The 23,641-nt window shown below is 38.2% G+C and overlaps 1 protein-coding gene across 2 annotated transcripts in view; it reads left to right on the top strand.

The window, feature by feature from the left end:
* Nucleotides 1–5,598: 5,598 nt before the first annotated feature.
* Nucleotides 5,599–23,641, top strand: part of LOC127432970 (E3 ubiquitin-protein ligase RNF128-like) — a 28,662-nt gene continuing 10,619 nt past the window's right edge. For both annotated transcript variants that reach the window (XM_051684525.1, XM_051684534.1), the window contains exons 1-2: nucleotides 5,599–6,204; nucleotides 6,884–7,128. In XM_051684525.1, the coding sequence (XP_051540485.1) occupies nucleotides 5,778–6,204; nucleotides 6,884–7,128 (672 nt within the window). In that variant the 5' untranslated portion in view covers nucleotides 5,599–5,777. The remainder of the gene's footprint in view (nucleotides 6,205–6,883; nucleotides 7,129–23,641) is intronic.

The following is a 23,641-nucleotide window of genomic DNA, read 5'->3' as shown; positions in this document are numbered from 1 at the left end:
GTTTGATTATTGCAGTGGCTGATTTAGCAATTTATGTGTAGTATTATTAAAGTTATATAAAGTGTAATACTGCAGCCGTGGCTTCTTTATTAACAAACCATGGGACTGTTTTGACAGCAAATTTGCTCATAAATGAAGTCCTAGCGGGCATCTGTATCATCTAAGATTGTCAATAAGTCACAGAATTACTCAAATATTATGAATACATTATGTAACTGGACCATTCTGGGTAAGTTTATGACATTAGGAGGACGTGAAGATGATGTTGTGAATAGGTAATTTAATGATCATGAAATTATGGCCCATGACGTTGCAGTTACTTTGTCAGTAAATAATGGAATTACCTAGCCTGGGACATTAGGAGGACATAAAGATGACGTTGTGAATTGGTCATATAATGGTAATGAAATTACAAGCCTGTGACATTGCAGTTACATTGCCTATTAGTAAGTCATGAAATTACCAAAAAGGACGAATAAATTACGTAACTGGTACATCGTGTGTTAGCAGGGATATAACCATTTTACCTTATAGGTTTGATATATATAATGTAGAGCCTTTATTGTCCAGAAGATGGTGTCAATGTATTAGCTTTGATATTAATCCTGAAAAGTTTCTGAACTGCTTTAAACTGTTTATGAAAAGTTTATATACAGTACTGTGTAAAAAGTTTTAAACATTCCTGGAAAATGCTGTAAAGTGTGGTGTTTTCAAAAATAATGCCATAAATAGCTTTTATTTATCATTTAACTTCATACAAAGTGCAGTAAACATAAAAAAGCTAAATCAATACATTTGCCTTTAAAACCACACAAATTCTCCTAGGTATACTTGCACAAAGTTTTTCAACAATGTTGGCAAGTAAGCTGTTCCAAGATTAATGAACAATTTGACAGTTCTTCTATGGATTTAGGTTGCCTTGATTGCTTCATTCTCTTCATATAATCCCAGATTTATAGTATGGTTTATTGTTCTTCTATTCAATTATATGTGCTAAAGATGTTAAAATCTCAAACTGATATTTCCTTTGGACACACTATAGCAAAATATAGAAAATAATCATCTTAAGACAAATGTTTTTGTGAAGCTTAGAAGAGATCCAGGAGAAGGAAAGGTTGTCTGGCCAGTAAACTGAAAGAAGGCTCTAAAGGCTCTCTTAAAGCTGCACATGACATCATCTGGAGATTCTCTAGATTTCCTGGAAACAGGGCTACAGAGACTGACTATATAAAGAATGATGGATTGATAGGCATCAATTTGAGATGTATAATTATCAATATGAATACTGGTGTCTGTGCAAACAACTATAATCAAAAATGTATTCATTTGGAGTGTTTTGTATGGAGTGTGAACATTGTACAGTAGGCAGAACCAGCAATTTGAAAATCTTGAAATTAATGAATGTATGGATTCAGATGGGAAAAATGTATTTGCATTTTAAATGTTATCTATTTATTTATTTACATAATTTTATGTAAATATCCTTATCCTGCAATTAATTCACCCACTACCTATGTATATAGCCTATAGACAGAGATGTGGTGCCATGTACAGTATTCAATGATATGCTTAGAATATGAAAACATGAGGCAGTGAAAATGCATATTAGAGCCAATTTTCACAAGACCTCTCTCTCTGTCAGAAGATAACCATATATCAGAGTTCTGTCTGATATCCAAAACCAGTCAACATCAACAGCTTGTTATGTTAACTCACTCTCCTACCAGCCCAAGAGTCAGCAGGGGGAATACAGCAGAAGGCAGGAGACGAAGTGATGGTAAAAATGAGCAGAGTTTATTGAATAATCTTAATTGCATCTTTCTCAATGCTCAGTCTGACTTTGTCTGACCAGCACTAAATCAACAAGTGTTACTATACAATGCAAAATCAATGGACAATTACTTCTTCACAACATCGTCCCATGACATTGAAGACCTTGAAATTGAAACTCTTTATCTCTAACTAAGGAATTTGACAAATAACAATATGAAAAATTAGTAAAAAATGATTATATAAAACTGATATATATATGAATAATAAAATAATATTAAAAAATATAGAAAGAAATGAATTAAGAATGAATATGTATATATGCATAGTATGTTTGCTCTCTTTAAGTAACTCACAAGCAAAAATGAAAAATGAAAAACAGAACTTTAGATCCTTGTCACGGAATGTGGTATGTAAGTTTCTTTCAAAATTATCAGAGAAAGTCATGATAGACAGGTGGTAGCTTTTTTATAGCTATCAGTTCATCACTCAGAATGGAATAGCCTACAACACCTTTCTCTGAATGCTTATTGAGGGAAGTACAGCAGGATGCAGGAGTATTGTTTTAGGTATAAAATATCTACATCTAGCAGTGGCGAATTCTCAGGGCCAGCAAAGCCTTCTCTGCTGGCCAAACATGTCAAATAAATAAATATTTTTTATCCTTTCGTTCTAAATCATCTTTTTGCCTATGTATTTTTAATTGCTTTCCACTCTTAATTAATCTACAAACAAATAGAGAAAAACTATTTGTTTCACAAATCACATGCCCGAAGCCCGAAGCCCGAAGCCAAAGCAGCGCATGAGGTTGAGCTCCACCCCGTCAGGCCTTCAGAATTTCTATAGAATCCCTCAACAGTGCAAATGAATGGGCAACTAAAGTCAGATTGTCAGAATCATCAGCCAATCAGATTGATTTATTTGTTCTTGGTGGGTGTGATCATTAGGATATGTCCCGGTGGAGGCCTTCTAGCTGGCCTTGAGTGATGCAATCACGCTTTAAGTGATGTAATTTGAAAGCGAAGTGTGCAAGATCTTGCTGAGTCGACTGTCATTACTGCCGCTATTGCCATTGAGAAAGAGATCCTTATGGATTTAAAAACACAAGATGTTCTGCATGACTGTGTGATTGCTTAATTTATTAATCAGGAAAGGAGGACTGATTTTCACTTCAAGCAAATTGGTAAGTGCTTTTTGCATTGTTATAGCAACATCAGGAGTTTTCTTCATGTAAATTAGGCTGCTGGAGCATTCAGTGTCAGATCAAGTTTTGAAAATTAGTGCTGCGTTCCATTCAACTCGGAAAGTCGGATTTTACAACTTCCTACTAGGAAAAGTGCAATGGAATGCATCTTGAAGTTAGAATTATAACTTGTAGGCTCATGCAGAAATTCTCAACTCAGATTTTGCCGAGATGCAGGTGCATGATGTCACACAAACATGTGGACACTCAGGGAGATATACAAAGTAAGTGATAAACATTCATTTTATTAAGTAATATCGATAAATGAGTTTGTTTCCACATTACATGATAATAAAGTTTGTTTAACAAAGGCCTGCAGAAACAGGTGTATAAAACATGGTAAATTATAATCTCTTTTGATAATCGTACACCTGAAGCACAAATGCTAGTGCTTTATGGTCGGAGATATCAAGTAGGAATATCCCACATCCAACTTGAATGGAACGCAGCATAACCATGTACAAATATTACGTGTGGTGGTGGCGTAGTGGGCTAAAGCACATAGGTGGTAATCAGAAGGTTGCTGATTTGATCCCCACAGCCACCACCATTGTGTCCTTGAGCAAGGCACTTAACTCCAGGTTGCTCTGGGGGGATTGTTCCTGTAATAAGTGCACTAAGGCATAGGGTGTCTTATTCATAATGAAACTGTTTTTGTAATGGCATGAATCACACTGAAGGCCTAGACATTTAATGCAGGGACATATAAATATTATCCATTAGTCTTTAAACAACAGCTTGGCTCCTTACCTAGTTAAAAACAAGCTAATTTCAAGACGTTGACGTCACGTCAGGTTGTCAGGTGGGTCACCCGCCGTGTAAGACGCTCAACACACAAGACATTCGGTTACATCTTTGGTAAGGCGTTTGGTCGGTCGGTCGGTCGGACGCTTGGTTTAGGCACGGAGTTCCCGCCATATGCATGAAGTCGAACACACCTAATGTCTCATTGGCTCGTTCATCTTTCATAGACATACAGTATATGATAGGAGATGTGGTCGTCGTTGCTGGTGTGTTATCATTGTTTGAGAGATATTGAATAGTTGAGCCAAAAAATGTTATTATAGTGCTTACTTGTATGTGATATGCAATCCTAAATTCTATGGATTTTAGCCTACGTTAAAACTGAGGAACAAATCGTGATTTATAAAGGCATAAACTGACGTGAAAATTCTTAAACAAATGCCATCTGGAAAGTATGTATATGTGTTTGGTGCTCATGCACCGGTACGTCGTTAGCCTACAGTATTAACAGTTATAGCCTGTATGCCTCATGCAATATTCCTTATTTTCCGCTGTAACGGATTATTTATTGACTGGCGTTGGTTTCTGTGTGCATGTCAATTAGAAAGTAATTTTTAGGCCGACGAGATAACGGAGCACACATTTTTGGAGCGAGGAGGAGAGATAATCGTTTACAGTCCTTCAAAGAAATGCATATGAGTCAATATAGCACCGCAACTATCTCAAGAATGGCATAACAATTTTCATCAGTTCACCAGCCTCTTGTTTGCTATTGTTGATGGCATAAATTAAAATGACCAAATTCCTAAAATGAAGACTAATCGATAGATCGAGCAGATGCAGACGGCGTGCATAAAGCAAACTTGGTCTATGAAAGAATATATTATTAATTATGCAAAACAATCACTCATGATGATGAACTGTTATGGCAGAAGCCGGGAGACTAAAAGTGCATACATGATCTCGGATCTTTCGAGAACTACCCGTTGCATACAAGCATGCCTTATTAACGAATAATTGAACGAACGAACAACATGGGGGTTTGTAGTCTGTCCTCCAATATTAGCATATTTAAAAATACGTTAAATACGTTAAACTATTTATATTTAGAATCATTACGTCTTTATAACTTTAGTGAGAATTGGAGTGTCATTTACAGTAAATGGTGCTGTTGGTTTTCATAACCCATATGTTGGTTCATAAATGTAAATGTCATATTACAACACTGATACACTTTTTTCATTTCACTCTATGGTGCTATTTAAAAATGAACATATATTATAATTAATTGAAATCATAATTTATTTCTATAACCATGCGTTATAGTGATGGCTTTGTGAAATTGCACAACTTTTTGATTTACGGATTTGAATGCAGCAGACACATCAACACAATTTGTTCATCAGTCCATGCGACTCAGTCCAACATTTGTTTGAAATGACACGCGAGGTACAACACAAAGTCACTTTGTGGCACTAAAATCAAAATGATCTTGCTAAATTATTTCAAAACTGGCTACGACCGCATTACAGTTGAATCTTCGCCATATAGTATTTTTTTCCTCTGCTTTTAACACGACTGAAACAACAACAGGCTGCTCAGTCTGACTCCTGCCACATTTGTTTGTAATGAACCGTGAGGTACAACACAATTTCATATTACATAGGAGCCACAGCACTATAATAAAAATGATCTGGCTACACTATTTAAAAACGCATCTCCTTTCATGTACACCTGTAAAAGGTGACCGAGCCAATGAGAGTAAGTTATGGGCGGGGTGACACGTGTAGCTCCGCCCCAATAGGCTGCCCCGCCCCGTTCTGCAAGCTGCAGCCAGGGATACTTGACCTCAGCTAGGTAGAGTTTCTACTCAGTTGCGTTACTAAAACACCTGTAGGCGTTCAAGCAAGGAGTTAATGTGTGTTTACGGAACACATTTTAAAACATTTTAAGACCAGACTCAAGTTTTTTTTTATTTTTTTTTTACTACTTTTTCTGCGGCAGCGCTGGTTCGCTGAGTATGGGGCCTCTTACGAGACGGGATGTGTTTTCATGGCTGTTGGTGGCCTCTGCTCTCCAGGTGTCGAGTGTGCGGGCCACTTACCTGTGCACCGCGTACCTGAACATTTCCTACGTCGTTCCAGAAACAAACCAAACCATCTGGCAACAAGAGGAGATCGGGTTGTATGGACAAGATTCACCCAAAACCTCTGTCGCGGGGAATGTATATTTAGCTGAACCGATCCACGGCTGTGAGTGGGACACGGTTTATCGCCGACCGAACGGCTCGAGGGGTTGGATCGCCTTAATCCAGCGCGGAAACGGATGCACCTTCTCCGACAAAATTAACGTCGCGGCTATGAACGGAGCTGCCGCTGCTATCATTTTCAACGAATACGGAACATTCAGAATCATTCAAAATCGGGTCATTCAGATGTCTCACCCAGGTATGTTTCCAAGTTACAGCATCAGGTGAGGTCTGGAGGTGACCTAACAGGCTCAAGACAACAGATGGTCCATAGACAGTCTATGTTTTTGTTTCTCTTACCTTTTTTACTCTTATCAATCAATTCTCAGTTGGGCGCCAGTTGTACTCTAACCCGGTCGTTGTGTTGTGTAAGTTATGTAAACTGAACGGCTGATACAGAGCTCACGTCCCTGGAAACTCGTCTGAGCGGATGAGCCCACACTCTTCTCATACCTGTCCAGGAAAAACAAGGAAGCCGGTCTAGAACAATAGTTTCAGATCTAGTGTGATCTGGTTTGTGTTTTGTGAATTGGTCATGCAGTGTTTTTGTGTGATGCGCCTGCAAACAACTTTTTTGTTCGTCGGGGGCTAAATTATAAAGGATCCGAAACAAGATCAAACTCTTGACTCTGTCAGTGACCACTGTTTTTATGACACCATTGTGCCTTGACTTCAGTGTCTAATCCAGACAGGGTGCCTGGATTTCCTCTCCCTTTTAGATTTATCCATAAGTTTATTTTTCTTGGTTACATATTTATTATGTATAACGACACTCTGTGATTCTCAACCGTCAGGTTGCTAAGCGCGCTGGCGTGTTTTGGTGCGCGCATGCGTCCTGCGTTTGTTTTCATTAGCGTCTGCTCTGTGTTTGTCTCTAGGCACTAGCATCGTTGCCGTTATGATTGGGTACATCCGTGGGCTGGAGCTGGTTCAGCTGCTGAAGCAAGGCGTGCCTGTTGCCATAGCAATAGAGGTCGGGAAGCAGCACGGTCCCTGGATGAGCCACTATTCCGTGTTTTTCGTCTCCATCTGCTTCTTCATCGTAACCGCGGCAACGGTTGGATACTTCATCTTCTACTCCGCACGAAGACTGAACAGCCTCAGACAGCAGAACCGCAAACAGGTACAACATCACTGGATCTGCACACGGATAGCTGCTGTTTTGGTGGAGTTTAAAGGTGCACTCAGTAATTTTTTTGGACTTAGTGACACATTGACATGCACTTAGTTTTCACATACCGATGTTATTGTAGAAATCCACTATTTAGAATTAGCCATTATTAATTAAATCCATGAGTGTCCAATAACAAGGTGGTTACTAAGATTGAGCAAGAGGTATTTGGCTGGTCATGTGATCTTAACATGGCCGCCCCCATGAGAGGACCTTCTTCATGTATAATAAAACTGCTTTTATAAGGTTACTGATATGATTGGAGTCTTCATCTCATATGAGTGCTCAGGATTCTATACATATGTTTCGAAATTACTATTCATTTCTTTAGAAGTAAAATGTTTTTAATGAGCAAAAAATATTTAGTGCACCTTTAAATGTCAGTCCTTACTGTTGTTTCTGCCAAAGTACCATAGTTGAATTGCTATTACAAAAGAACTGTGGTAACTTGGGTAATAGACAGCACTATTATGAGAAATAAATATGATTGATAAAAAAATAAAAAAAAGAATAAAAATAAACATAATTACAAATTCTCAAAGCGATTAACACTTTATGAAGGAGATCTTTTATAGCCTCTTTGGTAAATGGGGTAAATGTAAACTGGTAAATGTACACTGCTATTCACACATGCAGTGGTTTCTGTCTTTATTCCATTTTGCGACTATTCACACATCAGCAGCAAAATACCGTTTAACTCTGAGATGTAATTATTTTTTCAGTCGACATATTTCTTCATCCACTTGGACAAAGAGAAGCACTTTTAGGCTGTATTACACTACGCCTCTTCTAAAATATGAACAGAATATTTTATATCTAAAAATACTAGGTATCGCACACTTACTGACTATGTAATGGATATAGAAAAAACTGGACACCACGCACTAAACGACTGAGGATCACTCCTGTGAAGTTGATCCGATTACAAACCCCCGTGGAAACACACCCCCGTTCTATGATAAGCATGACAGATGTAAACAAACATGGATGTGCGGGTGCACTGTTGTTGATGTTGCAGCCTCTCTGTTCTGAGTCTCATTATGGAGATGAAAAAGTGACTGGTATTTTAGAAGAGGGGCATTTTCACACATGACCTGTAAACTGAAAATTGCAGATCATTTTCTGGAAAAGGTTGTAAGTGTGAAAGTGACTACTGTATGAAGGAGATCTCATATTAATTTATGAATTTTTACAGTAGTAGCCATAATTATTTAAGGCTGTAAGGAAATACTCAGGGCACCTTTCCCCCATCATGATCTTGTGAGCTCTCTGCGGGGGTGGGGTGGCTCGATTTGGGGCAGGTTTCTCACATCACAATCTTCCGGGCATGGGGGTGGCATGATTTGGGGCACCTTTCTCCCATCGCGAGCCAGGGCGGGGCGGCACAGTTCGGGACACCTTTTCCCCATCACCTATGCCGTGATCTGCTACTGATCACCATAGTAACTTGAGCTCCATGGCTAACCTGCTCCGTGGCAGGTTATGTTCTGGGTAACAGATCACTAACAGATGCTGAATCAGCTGTAATTGAAGTGACATCTCTGATGAAATGAAGTCACTCCCCCATGTCTCTTAAAGCGCACTTTACAGAGACAAAAAAAACTTAAAATCCACAAGATCGACTCTGTATGATAAATTATTAGGGGTTTAACGATTCACTCGTTTTTTCAATGCATAGATTACTAATCCTGCCGATTCATATGCATTGATCTTGAAATATGATTTTTTTAATTGAGAATCGTTAGTGTTGGTCAATAATCGATTTAAACTTAAAAATCGAATGATTAACAATTCAGCAAATCAGTAGACAATATTTTAGAATATACAAATATTAAATGAGTTACATGTGTGATTTAAATGAGACATGTGCAGCTGCATTAGTAGAGATCGACCGATATTGATTTTTTTAAAACCGATATGATAACGATTATTTGTATGCTTACATATCTGATAACTGATACGTAGAACCTATTTTATTTTTTTATTTTTTTTAATTTTTCTCCCCATTTCTCCCCAATTTGGCATGCCCAATTCTCAATGTGTTCTAAGTCCTCGTGGTGGCTTGCCTCAGTCCGGGTGGCGGAGGACGAATCTCAGTTGCCTCCATGTCTAAGACAGACAATCCAATATCAGCATCTTATCATGTACCGCGGAGACATAGCGCCTGTGGAGGCTTCAAGCTATTCTTTGCAGCATGCATGCACAACTCACCACGCCCCACGGAGAGCGAGAACCACATTATAGTGACCATTAGGAGGTTAACCCAACTTGACTCTACCCACCCTAGCAACCGGGCCATTTGGTTGTTTAGGAAGCACGACTGGATCACTCAGCACGCCCTAGATTCGAACTTGGGACTCCAGGTGTGGTAGTCAGCGTCATTACTTGCTGAGCAACCTGGGCCCCCTAGAACCTATTTTGTTTTTATTCATTTAAATTGTTTGTTTTTTTTTCATAGAATTTTTATCATTGCAAATTGCATTTTTACATTTTATACCACACCACCCACCATATACAACCCTACCCAGCCCCAAAAGAGCAATCCCCAATCAGAACAACAGGACTTACATACGTGTGTGTGTGTGTGTGTGTGTGTGTGTGTGTGTGTGTGTGTGTGTGTGTGTGTGTGTGTGTATATATATATATATATTATATATATATATATATATATATACAGGTGCATCTCAATAAATTAGAATGTCGTGGAAAAGTTCATTTATTTCAGTAATTCAACTCAAATTGTGAAACTCGTGTATTAAATAAATTCAGTGCACACAGACTGAAGTAGTTTAAGTCTTTGGTTCTTTTAATTGTGATGATTTTGGCTCACATTTAACAAAAACCCACCAATTCACTATCTCAAAAAATTAGAATATGGTGACATGCCAATCAGCTAATCAACTCAAAACACCTGCAAAGTTTTCCTGAGCCTTCAAAATGGTCTCTCAGTTTGGTTCACTAGGCTACACAATCATGGGGAAGACTGCTGATCTGACAGTTGTCCAGAAGACAATCATTGACACCCTTCACAAGGAGGGTAAGCCACAAACATTAATTGCCAAAGAAGCTGGCTGTTCACAGAGTGCTGTATCCAAGCATGTTAACAGAAAGTTGAGTGGAAGGAAAAAGTGTGGAAGAAAAAGATGCACAACCAACTGAGAGAACCGCAGCCTTATGATTGTCAAGCAAAATCGATTCAAGAATTTGCGTGAACTTCACAAGGAATGGACTGAGGCTGGGGTCAAGGCATCAAGAGCCACCACACACAAACATGTCAAGGAATTTGGCTACAGTTGTCGTATTCCTCTTGTCAAGCCACTCCTGAACCACAGACAACGTCAGAGGCGTCTTACCTGGGCTAAGGAGAAGAAGAACTGGACTGTTGCCCAGTGTTCCAAAGTCCTCTTTTCAGATGAGAGCAAGTTTCGTATTTCATTTGGAAACCAAGGTCCTAGAGTCTGGAGGAAGGGTGAAGAAGCTCATAGCCCAAGTTGCTTGAAGTCCAGTGTTAAGTTTCCACAGTCTGTGATGATTTGGGGTGCAATGTCATCTGCTGGTGTTGGTCCATTGTGTTTTTTGAAAACCAAAGTCACTGCACCCGTTTACCAAGACATTTTGGAGCACTTCAGGCTTCCTTCTGCTGACCAGCTTTTTAAAGATGCTGATTTCATTTTCCAGCAGGATTTGGCACCTGCCCACACTGCCAAAATCACCAAAAGTTGGTTAAATGACCATGGTGTTGGTGTGCTTGACTGGCCAGCAAACTCACCAGACCTGAACCCCATAAAGAATCTATGGGGTATTGTCAAGAGGAAAATGAGAAACAAGAGACCAAAAAATGCAGATGAGCTGAAGGCCACTGTCAAAGAAACCTGGGCTTCCATACCACCTCAGCAGTGCCACAAACTGATCACCTCCATGCCACGCCGAATTGAGGCAGTAATTAAAGCAAAAGGAGCCCCTACCAAGTACTGAGTACATATACAGTAAATGAACATACTTTCCAGAAGGCCAACAATTCACTAAAAATGTTTTTTTTATTGGTCTTATGATGTATTCTAATTTTTTGAGATAGTGAATTGGTGGGTTTTTGTTAAATGTGAGCCAAAATCATCACAATTAAAAGAACCAAAGACTTAAACTACTTCAGTCTGTGTGCATTGAATTTATTTAATACACGAGTTTCACAATTTGAGTTGAATTACTGAAATAAATGAACTTTTCCACGACATTCTAATTTGAGATGCACCTGTATATATATTATACACACACATCTACATACAATCAAACATACTTGCATAATTGAAATGATAAAAAAAAGGTATACATATATACAGTATATACCTCCACTCAATCCACGTCCAATGTTTGTATATCATTAAAACATTTTATAAATTGTTGCCATTTTTCCAAAGAAAGATTCCCCCCTACCTCTGATATTGTACTTAATTTTTTCAAGTTTAAAAAAAAAAGGCCAAATCTTTGAGCCAAACTGAAATAGAAGGGGGTTGTGGGGAGGTCCAAGATAACAGTATTCTGCACCTAGCGAGAAGGGATGCAAAAGCCACGGCGTCGGCCTGTCTACGGCTTAAAGGCTGAGACTGAGATGAAACACCATAGACTGTAATCAAAGGTCAAACAACTAACTTGACCCCTAGGACATCAGAAAATATTGTAAAGAAAGAATTCCAAAAGTTTTGCAACTTGGAACAAAATACAAACATATGGCTAAGGTTACATGGTGAAAGTTTACATTTATCACACAAATCTGAAACATTGGTATATATTTGAGAAAGTTTTGTCTTCGAGAGATGAGCTCTGTAAATCGTTTTAAATTGTATAAAGCTAAGTCTAGCACACGAAGTGGTGGTACGTACATTGTCTAATACTCAACTCCAGTAGTCATCCTCAAACTCTAAGTCAAGTTCCTCTTTCCAAGCCCTGATAGTTTTAATGCTGTAAGAATTATCCTTTGACAAGATAACTGCATATATCTTTGAGATAATCCCACCCATACGAGGATTCAGTTTACTTTGTAGACTTTGTAGGCAGAGAGGGAAACCCGGAGAACAGAGAGGAGGCACAGTGCCTAATTTGAAAATAACGAAATAGGTGAGAGGGAAGCAGATTAAATGATGAGGATAATTCAGAAAAATTTGCAAACACATTATTAATGAAAAGATCTTCAAAGCATTTCAGACCTTTCTTTTCCCAGAAAGAGAATACGGAATCTGAAAAGGGAGGAGGAAAGAGATGATGATTATTACATATAGGAGCCATGGTTGATGCCGAGGTAAATTTAAAATGATGCCGAAATTGAAAGAATATTTTGAGAGAGGAGCATACTATTGGGTTATCTGTGTAATGTGAAAGGGACAAAGGGAGAGAAGAGAACACCATAGTAGGGAGAGATGTTGAAATACAAGACTTAGCTTCTAAGTGGCACCATGGCAAAGAGGAGGCCTGTACCCAGAACACCAATTTCTGAATATTTGCCACCCAATAATAATACATAAAGTTGGGCAAGGAAAGCCCTCCACTTAGTCGACTTTTTTGGAGCAAAATTTTGGAAACACTAGGAGTTTTCCCTGCCCATATAAAAGAGGAGATTAACTGGTCTATATTCTTGAAGAAAGATTTGGGTAGAAACAAAGGAATAGCTTGAAAGAGGTAAAGACATTTTGGGAGAATTTTTACAGCGTTTATCCTACCTAGTGGAGATAATGGAAGAGCTGCCCATATTAAAAAAGCTGACTTCATGTTTGAAACTAAAGGTGTAAAATTTGCTGCCTTTAAGGCAGAATAAGAAAGGGTAACATTAACACCAAGATACTTGAATTTAGAACTCTCCAAGTGGAAAGGTATGTCATTCTGTTTTAGTTTTTGGCCAGATTGATCTATGGATAAACATTAACTCCTTTGTAAGTTCAGTTTATACCCAGAACATTTCCCAAAATCATCTAATAGACGTACTATCTCAGGAATAGATACAATTGGATCGGTAACGTAGAGTAATAAGTCGTCAGCGTATAAGGCTAATTTATGTTCAATTCCCTTGTGGATTATACCCTGAAATACAGGAAGTGTTCTAAGCATTATTGAAAGGGGCTCAATAGCTATGGCAAAAAGTAATTGGGATAGGGGGCATCCCTGGCGCGTACCCCGTGATAAAGTAAAATATTCAGATTTAACATTGTTAGTATAAATTGAAGCTTGAGGGTCAGCATATAATAAATGTACCCATAAAATCAATCCATCCCCAAAACCGAACTCCTCCAGTACCCTAAAAAGATAAACCCATTCTATCCTATCAAATGCCTTTTCGGCATCTAACGAAATGATCACCTCAGAGGAGCTACTGTTTTGTCTTGAGTATAAAATATTAAAAAGTGTATGGATATTAGAAAATGAATACCGTCCTTTTATAAATCTGGTTTGTTCCTCTGAGATAATACTAGGATGTATTGCTTCTAAACGAGAGGCCAAAAGTTTGGCTAAAATCTTAACATCAACATTGAGGAGGCTAGTCTGAATGAGTTACATAAGGTTGGGTCCTTCCCATCTTTAAGCAGTAGTGTTATAGATGCTTGTCTCAATGTTGGGGGCAACATACCTAGCTCTAAGGATTCCTCAAATGCAGACAAAAGAAGTGGGGCCAATTTAGCATGAAATTTCTTATAAAATTCGGAAGGCCGCCTGGTGGGCCAGGAGTTGACCGACCTTATCCCCATATTCATAGTAATTGCCACGCGTATGTAACAAAAGTCTCTCTGCCTCACCTGTGGATAACAGATTGAATTCTGCCTGCAAATTAAGCCTTTATGTAGCTCAGGAGTCAGGTTATGAGCACATTGGTCATCTAAAGCTTGAATATTGTCAGATAACTTTTTAATCCTATTCCTCCGTTCTTAATTAACATATGCAGAGTAAGAGATTATCTGTCCTTTTAAAAAAGCCTTCAAAGTTTCCCAAAGTAAGGAATAAGAGATTGAATCAGTCCTGTTAGTAAGGAGAAAATCATCTACTGAATTAGAAATATATTCACAAAATGCTGAATCAGATAGAAGCAAAGAATTGAACCTCCAGGGCGGTCGAGGAGTGCAATATGAAAATAAAAGAATGTCAAAACTTAGAGGGGCATGGTCTGAAATAACAATGGGCAGATATTCAGAGTTTACAATCTGAGGAATTAGAAAACTATTGATAAAAAAATGTATCTATATGAGAGAAAGATTGATGGACATATGAGCAGAATGAATATTGTCTCGCTGTGGGATTAAAGTGTCTCCATGGGTCAATGTAACCATTCTGAACCATAAACTCAAAGCAGAGGGAACTTTCATAACAGTACTTGATTTATCCAAATCTGGATCAATAACACAGTTTAAATCTCCCCCAAATATCAAAAGATGTGTGTTTAGAGCTGGGATCTTTGACAACAAATTCTGAGCAAAGAGAGTATTATCAAAGTTTGAGGCATATACATTTACCAAGACTACTGTTGTTTGTGAAATTTCCCCTTTCGCAATTACATATCTACCATTCACATCAGAAATAACACTGTCAATAGAAAAAGGCACAGTCTTATTAATCAAAATGGCAACTCCTCTAGACCTGGAATCAAAGTTGGAATGAAACATATGTGATGTACAGCGAGTTTGGAGTCTGCATTGATCCTTGAGGTGCAGATGAGTTTCCTGGAGGAATACAACATCAGGTTTTTGTAGTTTTAAATGTGTCAAAATTTTGGATCTTTTAATGGGACCATTCAGTCCTTTCACATTCCAACTCAAGAATCTAACTGAGCTTCTGGTATTGTCCATCAAGTTAGGTTAATTTAGAAGTAGAGAGGAGGCCACAAGCGAATGAAAAAAAGGGGGTTAATAAATAAATTGGGGAAAAACCACCCACCATCCTTCCCCTCACCCTAACCTGAACATCATTCAATTTCCTCTCTCCATTCCCAAACAATGGAGGCAGAACACCAAAACTCTGGAACATCCGATGCTCGTAAACCATATCTATTCGCATCTATGTTGCATGAAGTCATTCCTGAACATATGGAGTAACAGAGAACATTCACTTCAGGCGACATGAAAACATATATTTGCCTAAACACACTCGGTTAACAGTTATCAGTTATCAGAGTACAATTGCTTATAAAATGGTGACCTTTGCATAATTATCTCTACAAGATACCTAGGATGTTGAATACCGTTCGTTAAACCATCGCTGTGCTTCTTTGGGGCAGTCGAAATGAAGCTTCTCATCACAGAGGTTAATCAGCAGGCGAGCAGGGAATCTAAGAGAGAACTGCACATTCTTCTCACGCAGGCCGTTTCTCACAGCTGTAAATGCCGCCCTCCTCTTAGCGACGCTGGAGTTGAAATCAGGGAAAATGAAGACCTTACGGCTCTGATAGAAGAGTTGGTTACAATTCCCATGCCGAACAGTCATTTCTTTGTCGTTAAAGTTGTGAAACCGCACGATCATCACTCTAGGCCTTTGATTCTCCCGGTCAGCTGAAGGCGCAGGGCCAATACGGTGCGCTCTATCCAGCAGCGGGGCAATTGGAAAGATTTCTGATCCGAGCACATCCTGGAAAAATTGTGACATAAATGTAACCGGATCGCTCCCTTCTGCTCGCCCTGGGATGCCGATGACCCGAAGATTGCAATGCCGAGAGCGCGACTCCAAGTCCTCCACTTTGTCGGTGAGTTGTTTGTTAGCCGAATTCAACTTTAGCATCGTCTGTTCCAGTGCTACGATGTGGTCGCTGTAGTCGTTCAAGTGCTGATTAAGCTCGTCAATGTGCCGTCCTTGTGACTCGATGCTCGATTTAAAACTCTCAAAAGACGCAACAACTGGGGCAAGAGCAAGTCAATGGCTGCTTTTACCTGTTCTGCGATGGTAGATGATAGCTCGGAGATCAGAGTGGCACGGAGATTTTCCAGATCCAACGACGGCTTGTCGCCATGACTCTCTGTCATGGTCGCTTATGTTTTAAGTTTCCGTTGCCTTTCAGAAACCATAAATCTTTCCAAGCTACAATCTTAGAATGAGTAATTTTAAAAAAAGAAACCACCAAGTGTGTTAAAAGCTTCAGGTAGCCTAAAAGATATAATTGAAAGACAAAATGCTCGGTAGCTCACTTTATGCGTGTCTTCTCACTCGCATGCTCAGCCGGAAGTCCCCCATTTAATTTATTTTTTATTTCATCTTTATTTTACAGAGAAAATATTCAACGGAGAAAACATTTGCAAAAATGTTTATATTACAATAATAATCACATACCATGTTTTTTATATAATAATTACAACAACAACAACAATAATAGATCAGTTAAATTGACAACGTCTGATTTCAAACGGAGAACATAAATAAACGACAAGGGAGTCATTGCATGACTGTAATCTTCCATTTTAAACTAGGTCTTCAGTTTAAAGGTTTAGGTGTTGTTTAATAGGCTGAAGACAAATTGTTAGCAGGATTAAGTATTCTCAGGAAAGTAAAAAACAATAAATACATCGCTGCAATTACAGAGTCCATCCCGAATGGCATCAGAATTATTAATAATGTTTTGTCGGCCTCTAGATTATAGCAGCTGCTTCACAAAATACCTGCTGACAGAGCTCACATTTTTGTTTTACATTGAGCAGCACAGCTGCAGCTTATCTTGCAGCAAATGACACGCAAATCTCATCAATGCTCTCACTGTCACCCGACACAAAACTATTTTAGACATGTTCATTGTGACATGAGTATTTTGCCCCATGAATGTCTATGCGTTTACATGAAACTTTTGCTCGAACGGTGTCGCGGAGATAATTAATTTCCACAGAGCTGTAATCATGTAGATGATGATTAATAGCGAAATAAAGTTGAATAGTAAATGTTAATATAATTTAGGGAATTTTAAACAAGTGGATCGTGTTAAAAGCTGCGCTGGCATACAGTGGCCATTCTGGCATTGTGCCAGTCATTCCATTGGAACATGAGCATCTACCTGAACGGCAAATTTACAAGACTAATAAACACAGCCAACAGATAATTAAATTAAACCATCATATTTCGAACATGCACTCATCCAAGGCTCTTCGAGTTGAGAAATGTGAAGTTATGTTACATCTTTGGGACTTTATTTGTCTTTACATGAGTGTGTCTCTGTTTCTTAGCACTTAAACTACACATCAAGCATTTATGTAACACATCTCACTAGAGCATGAATGGCTGTTACGTTTGATAAAGTTGATTAATTCAAGCAATACATTGCAAAAGCTAGTTTCTTTACCAGTGTACAACCCTCGGCATTGTTTTCTCTCACATGCACTGCTGTAATGGCTGTCTTGCATGCAGACGCACGCTGCACTCTTCCATCACCCTTCACGGGAACGCGCCTGCTCTCCGTTCCATCCGTAACTCTCATTGAAAAGTTTTCTGAGCTGCTTTCCGAGTCTTTCAAACACCATATGTCTGAAATCCCCTCCGGATGGCCACTATCTCATGAGCAGATGACAGCTCGCATTAGTGCTCTCTCAGAGTTTCCTAGTCATAATTACGACTTGAGGGGTCATTCATGTGCAACTTCATAGTGGGGAAACTCCTATTTACGATAATTCCGATAGCACGTGAATGCAGCATAAGTTTAGTATAAAGAGAATGTTTGGTTTTGGATAAAGTTGAACTAAATTCACAACCAGGTACTCGTACTATCATCAGAGATCACACACACTTACAGACTTTTTACAGGGGAAATTCCAATGTAAAAAAAGAAAGAAGCTTTTTTTTAGGGAAATAAAGTGAGTATACAAGCATACTAGAGCTAAAATAAATTAGAATGCTTTTGCTTATTTGACCGTGCTTGACAAGTACCTGTTCAAATGGTTTGTTACTTTTCTTGTGGGACAGAGGATCAAAATGATAAAAGCATATGACAATAATTCAAATAGAAAAATATGTTGAGTTATAAACAAAGCCCCTGTTGAACTTGCTCTATTTGGTTTGCATGTATTTGCTCCTGGAAATGACAAGTTCTATATTGAGGGAAAAAGTTGTGTCCTGCATTGAAGAGGAGTAATGTGGAAGGTATAGGGTTTCAAAGTAATAACTAGATTTATAGAGGCTTTTCTTAATAGGGCGTCGGTGCCACTTACACATCTTAACTGATTGGGTTTCTGCTACCTCTAGTAATAAAGAATCACTGCCAACTTCACACTGACTCAGAACTGACTTGCTATCACAAGGATTGTTTTGTTGTGATTCTTATTCATGATAGTGTTAGTCATGGAATTTTTTCTCACTTCAAGCCATATTATCTTCGAAACATAAGATACGTATTCACTCTGTGACTACATGCATGTCTGAAGACTGGGCATAGGTCCACAGCAGAATCAGGAACAGCTGGAAGAAACCCACTGAAATAAGATATACCCATTTATTTGAATATAGGGTGTACAGAGATGGTGGACTGTCAATAGTTTTAGATTTAATTTGTGCTGCGGGCGAACAGTCAAATGTAGATCTGTGCTGGTGAAACAGGTTGATAGATAAAACAGGTTGTCAGTGCTAGTGAGACAGTCGAACAGAGAGAGCATGTTTGTGTTTGTCACTAAGAACTGAACTGAAAAGGCATAGAGCTGACTTGTGGCTGCATTGGATAGGATTATGGTAATGTTTATGTAAACTTGCTTTCAGTCTACTTCTCAGAAGAGTGGTTCCTCTAGGAAATTCATGTGGTTTATTTGACATAATAAATATTTACTACATAATACTTTTATCCTGCAGAATTAACTCAAAGTGATAATGAGCTTTAGCACTTTTAATGTATTATAAAATAATTATGTATCTACATATTTGTTTCTAAAGAGTGTAATGCAGTGTAGTACTACTTCTCTTATTGTTTTCTGTTGTTTTCATTTTAAGTATCTAATACACCAAGCCAACATATATAGAACTGAGTCCCTTAAACCAACATTAACTTCCAGCATTTTGGTGAATTTCAGCCCCCTTATGTAAAGCCTAATTAATTAAAAGCAGCACCTGAGCCAACTTTCCCTTGATCAACATTTCTGCTCTGATTATTAACTGTCTTGACATTAACAAACAGCCTTTCACTTTGGTCCATCCCAATGCCAGACTGAATATGTTTAGTGAATAAAGATTGTGATATGGGCTTTTTGAAATGAGAAGAAACCAGATCCTTTTGTTTTGACTGTTGTTTTCACAGAATGAGCAGTGCTAGTGGAAGTTTATCACACACATATCACTGTCTTGGTGTCAGATTCAGTACCAGTGGTCTCTCAAAGCTGCGCATGTACATGGCTGAGCACTTCAAAATTTTGCTTCACGGTAGATAAATAGAAAATCTGCAAGAAAGTCCACCATAAATATGTATGGGGCAAAAAAAAAAGCTAGAGATTACTTGAATTGGAGATTATCAAATGGGCAGCAGTTCAGCTGGAGTCCATCCACATTTCCATTGATTTTCAGTATAGAACTACAGCTGAAAAATCTTGATGACTTATTTGCGATCATTTCAAGTTCATAGTGGATCCGAAGGAATTGGAAAAAGAATGACTGTTTATAATCAAATGGAAGCCAAAAGAAATGCTGCATCTTTGGGTGTTTCTTCAACTTTGGTCACTTTTAGTGGACTTCTGGAAAGTAAAGGCTCGTTGAAACATCTTTCACACTCTTATTTTATTTGTCAAATAACAGTAGGGTGGCCAGATGTCCCGTTTTTCCTGGGACAGTCCCGTATTTAAACACTTTTTCTAGTGTCCCGACTTATTCTGAAAAAATTGTTTTGTCTTGTATTTCCCCTCTCCTAAAATTTCTCTGTTGCCTATGCTGCTTTCGTAGTCACTTGAGTATTCTAATCAAAAGTAGCCAAGGATACAGCTTGTAAAACCAATAAAATCACACTGTTATTTGAAGTACATGATTGGATTAAATTACCCAATCACAATCCCCTATCAATAAACGTCCAGTTAGTGAACTGATTGAAGAGTCAGTTTGAAAGAACACACTGATGAAATTGCAGCTGCAAAAATGTCAAGGAGCCGTGCATGTACATTTAATGAGGATCTTAGAAAAGTGTTTACATTTCTTAAAAAGGAGTCACAGACAGAGCCTAGTAAAGTGAGATTTGTGGAGCTCGCTTTTCCATCGCCCATGGAGGCCGCACCGACATCGCGCAGCATGTTCATACAAAAAAGCATGTGGATGCTGCTAAAAGTAAGTGTGTCACACCAAGTGTTAGCGTTTTTTTTATTTTTATTTTTTATTTTTATTTTTTGTGTGTGAGGCGAAGTTCAGAATCTGTCAAGGTGCACACATGTGACTGACTTTTTGCTTATCATTCTGTTGTGCACAGTCATAGCTTTGCACATTCATGACCTGAGAAAAGTCTTGCAGACCAGGCTGGAGGAATCATTCATACCCTCTGACATTAAAAATCATTTGGATGCCCTGGTTGAAGCTGGTGACATGCGAGCGGATGATTTCTTTTGTACAGTGAGAAACTTTTATTCAGCATCGGTGGATTACCTCCAAAATTGGAGCCGCTCATTGGAGAACACAGAAAAACTTGAGTGGGCCCTACTGAGAGACATCCTAGAGTGGAAAGACATTCAGAGCAGCCTCGAACACTTCTACTCCAGAATCCCTGCTCTCAGTTTAATTGACGAAACCATGCTCTTTGAGTGGGCTTGCATAAAAAACATTGTCACTCGTTGCATCACTGAGTGGAACATGAACAAGACAGCCATGTCTGAGAGATGGACAGATGTTTTTCATGAGCTGGAGAGCAAGACCATCAACTTCGGAGTCTTAGCCAAGGTCGTGGAGTTTGTTTTATGCCTGCCAGGGACATCTGCATCTGTGGAGCGTGTGTTCTCATTATTGAACGCAGCATGGTCAACTAACAGTCATGAATGCAATGCTTTTCGTACATCTTAATTTTGGACTGGACTGCTCTGCATTTTACGATCAACTCTTGAAAGACAAGCGCACACTGAGAAATATTGCTGCCAGCGAAAAGTACAAGTTGACAACAGTTACAAATGCGGATGCACCCTCTACTTCGCATTGATGTGCGCCTAGGTAAGGATAAGTCAATTTCATTTTTGCTGGGAGGGGGCTGTCCCGTTTTCCACAAGCAGGAGTCTGGTCACCGTAACTAACAGTCAACTAAAATTTCCACCAGTATCATTTAGACCATATCTTGTGTTAAATAGAATTCCATGTTTTTGAAATAAAATGATAAAGTCATTTGAAACGCATTTCAATAAAGTTTTTCCACTTTTTGCATAATTTGGCAAAATTAGCGCTTGTTTGACAACTAAGACCAATAAAAACATTCTGCTACAAACATTTACTTGTAATATTTACCTTGAATTTTTCTTTTTCTTCAAACATCATGTCTCATATTTCATCTCTAGTATGCTTTTCATTGTCAGATTTTTATTAGGGGGAAAGTTGTTTTGTGTGATGGAAATGACATTACTACTGTGGGACAGTTGTAGTTTGATGGACCCTTTTCACAGAATGTGATGACACATTTCTGCCTTATTACTATTTTATATTAGCAATTTGTAAATTAATAACATTATACTTTGTATGATATTAACCTGGAATTAGTTTTGAAAAACGAGTTACCACAGATGTGATGAGGTTTCTAACACAGCTGCTGAGAGAGTGACAGTGAACTTGCCATCTCTCTTCTGACTGTCGTAATCCATCGCTCTAAATATTTTTCCTAATTTGGAAAGTTGTAGAAAAATAATAGTACCATTTTTCTTTTGATTTTAGGCAAATTTGAAAATGGGTAAGCAAAAATTACATTTGGTGTAGTCTCCCATTCACCACTATCGAAGTTTACCTTGCAGTCGTTTACTTCTGCATTCCAAATCCGTAAGTTTGAAAAGGGTCCATTTGAAAAATGTGAAAAATATTGAAGTGGGTTATTTCACTCTTTGTTTAGATTATTTGTTTAGTTTAAAACATGTAATAATTTGTATAACAGATTTTTATAGTTTAATACAAGTCTGGGTCTAGGACAAGACTTAACCTCCTGAGACACGAGCGCGAGTCGCAACTACTGTGTGCATTTTCCATTTCCTTTTTTGATTTGTAACTTGTAGCCCCTAATAAACTTTAAAAAAAAACAAACAAAAAAAAATTATTTTGAAGAGTAAATAATTTTCCTTAACTTATGTCCTCAAATGGAACAGCGGGACTACGCTGTGAAATTTTAAATAAAACCAAGCTATAGAAAGTCAGATTTTTTAAATCAAATTGCTTGTTTCCAGAAGTGTTGGTTATTTATGTTTTTGAGACAATACAGACATTACAGCTGATTTTCTGTAAAGCTCCTGAAAGCAACATTCTCCATCTTTTGAATGCACCCACTGATTCTCATTGTGATAATATACAGTGAATATAGGATTTCTGAGGGGAAAATAGCCCTATAGCCCACCTCTGCTGTCACTGTGTTTTAACATCATGGCATTTCACAATAAATCAATGACATTTTCAAAATAGCATATCGGATGAAACTAAAGACTCTAGTCTTTTGACTCAAACATGTTTCAGTGTAAAAACTTAATTAGGTTTCTTACCAGATGTAGTTTTGTTGGTATTTCTCCCAAAAACAAACTCTGCTGTGATCGGCACCATATTGTTTTGTCACATGACTCAGTGTATCGAAAGTTTAACCCTTTAATGACAGCCCAGAGTGTCCTGATCTGAGATCAGTTGGTTTAAATGAAACAAATTATGTGTATAGAACTGACATGTATAGTACAAAACATAATACGCGCATTAGGACGCGGGGTCGCACAAGGTTAAACAGTAAAATCTACAGAAGACAATTTAAAAATAAAAAGTTTTTGTACTCTGTTTTATGAAGGTCTTGTTAAAACGAAGTTGAAATCTGTTTGTTTTAGTAATAATCAACCCATGGGACATACAATTTCCAGAAGTTAAACCCCACTTATGTTTTTACTTTTTCTCGATCATGGCTTATTCTTCTTGTGACCTTGATGAAACAAGTTATCTTGAGTTTACTCGAGTCATCTTGAGGAAACGAGGCAGAAAAATAACAGTAATGCACCACCACTAGATCATTTCACTTAACATTAATACTACACTGTGTAATTTCTATGCCACCAGCGCCACTGAGCGGAATTGCAAAAATAAACATTGTTTTCAAACAGGCTTCCGAACAAGCCCCAGGTCAGCTGTTGATCGATAGTCCCTTCCCAAACTCATGCCATTGGTTGAGTCAATGTTATTGTGTCAGGCTGGATGGGTCGCTCAAAACAAAAAGGAATTTTTATAGTGCCACAGAGATGCAGTGTTTACAGTTTTTGAGAAAATTAACCTACAAATGTCTTATATTTGTCTCTGCATATTAAGGTGGGATAGAAGAAGGTATTTTATCAGAAAAATTTACACACTTCAT

Source organism: Myxocyprinus asiaticus, chromosome 4, assembly GCF_019703515.2.
Source record: "Myxocyprinus asiaticus isolate MX2 ecotype Aquarium Trade chromosome 4, UBuf_Myxa_2, whole genome shotgun sequence".
NCBI classification, from domain to species: domain Eukaryota; kingdom Metazoa; phylum Chordata; class Actinopteri; order Cypriniformes; family Catostomidae; genus Myxocyprinus; species Myxocyprinus asiaticus.
The sequence above is the reverse complement of the archived record's forward strand: the minus strand, read 5'-3'. Positions and strand labels throughout refer to the sequence as shown.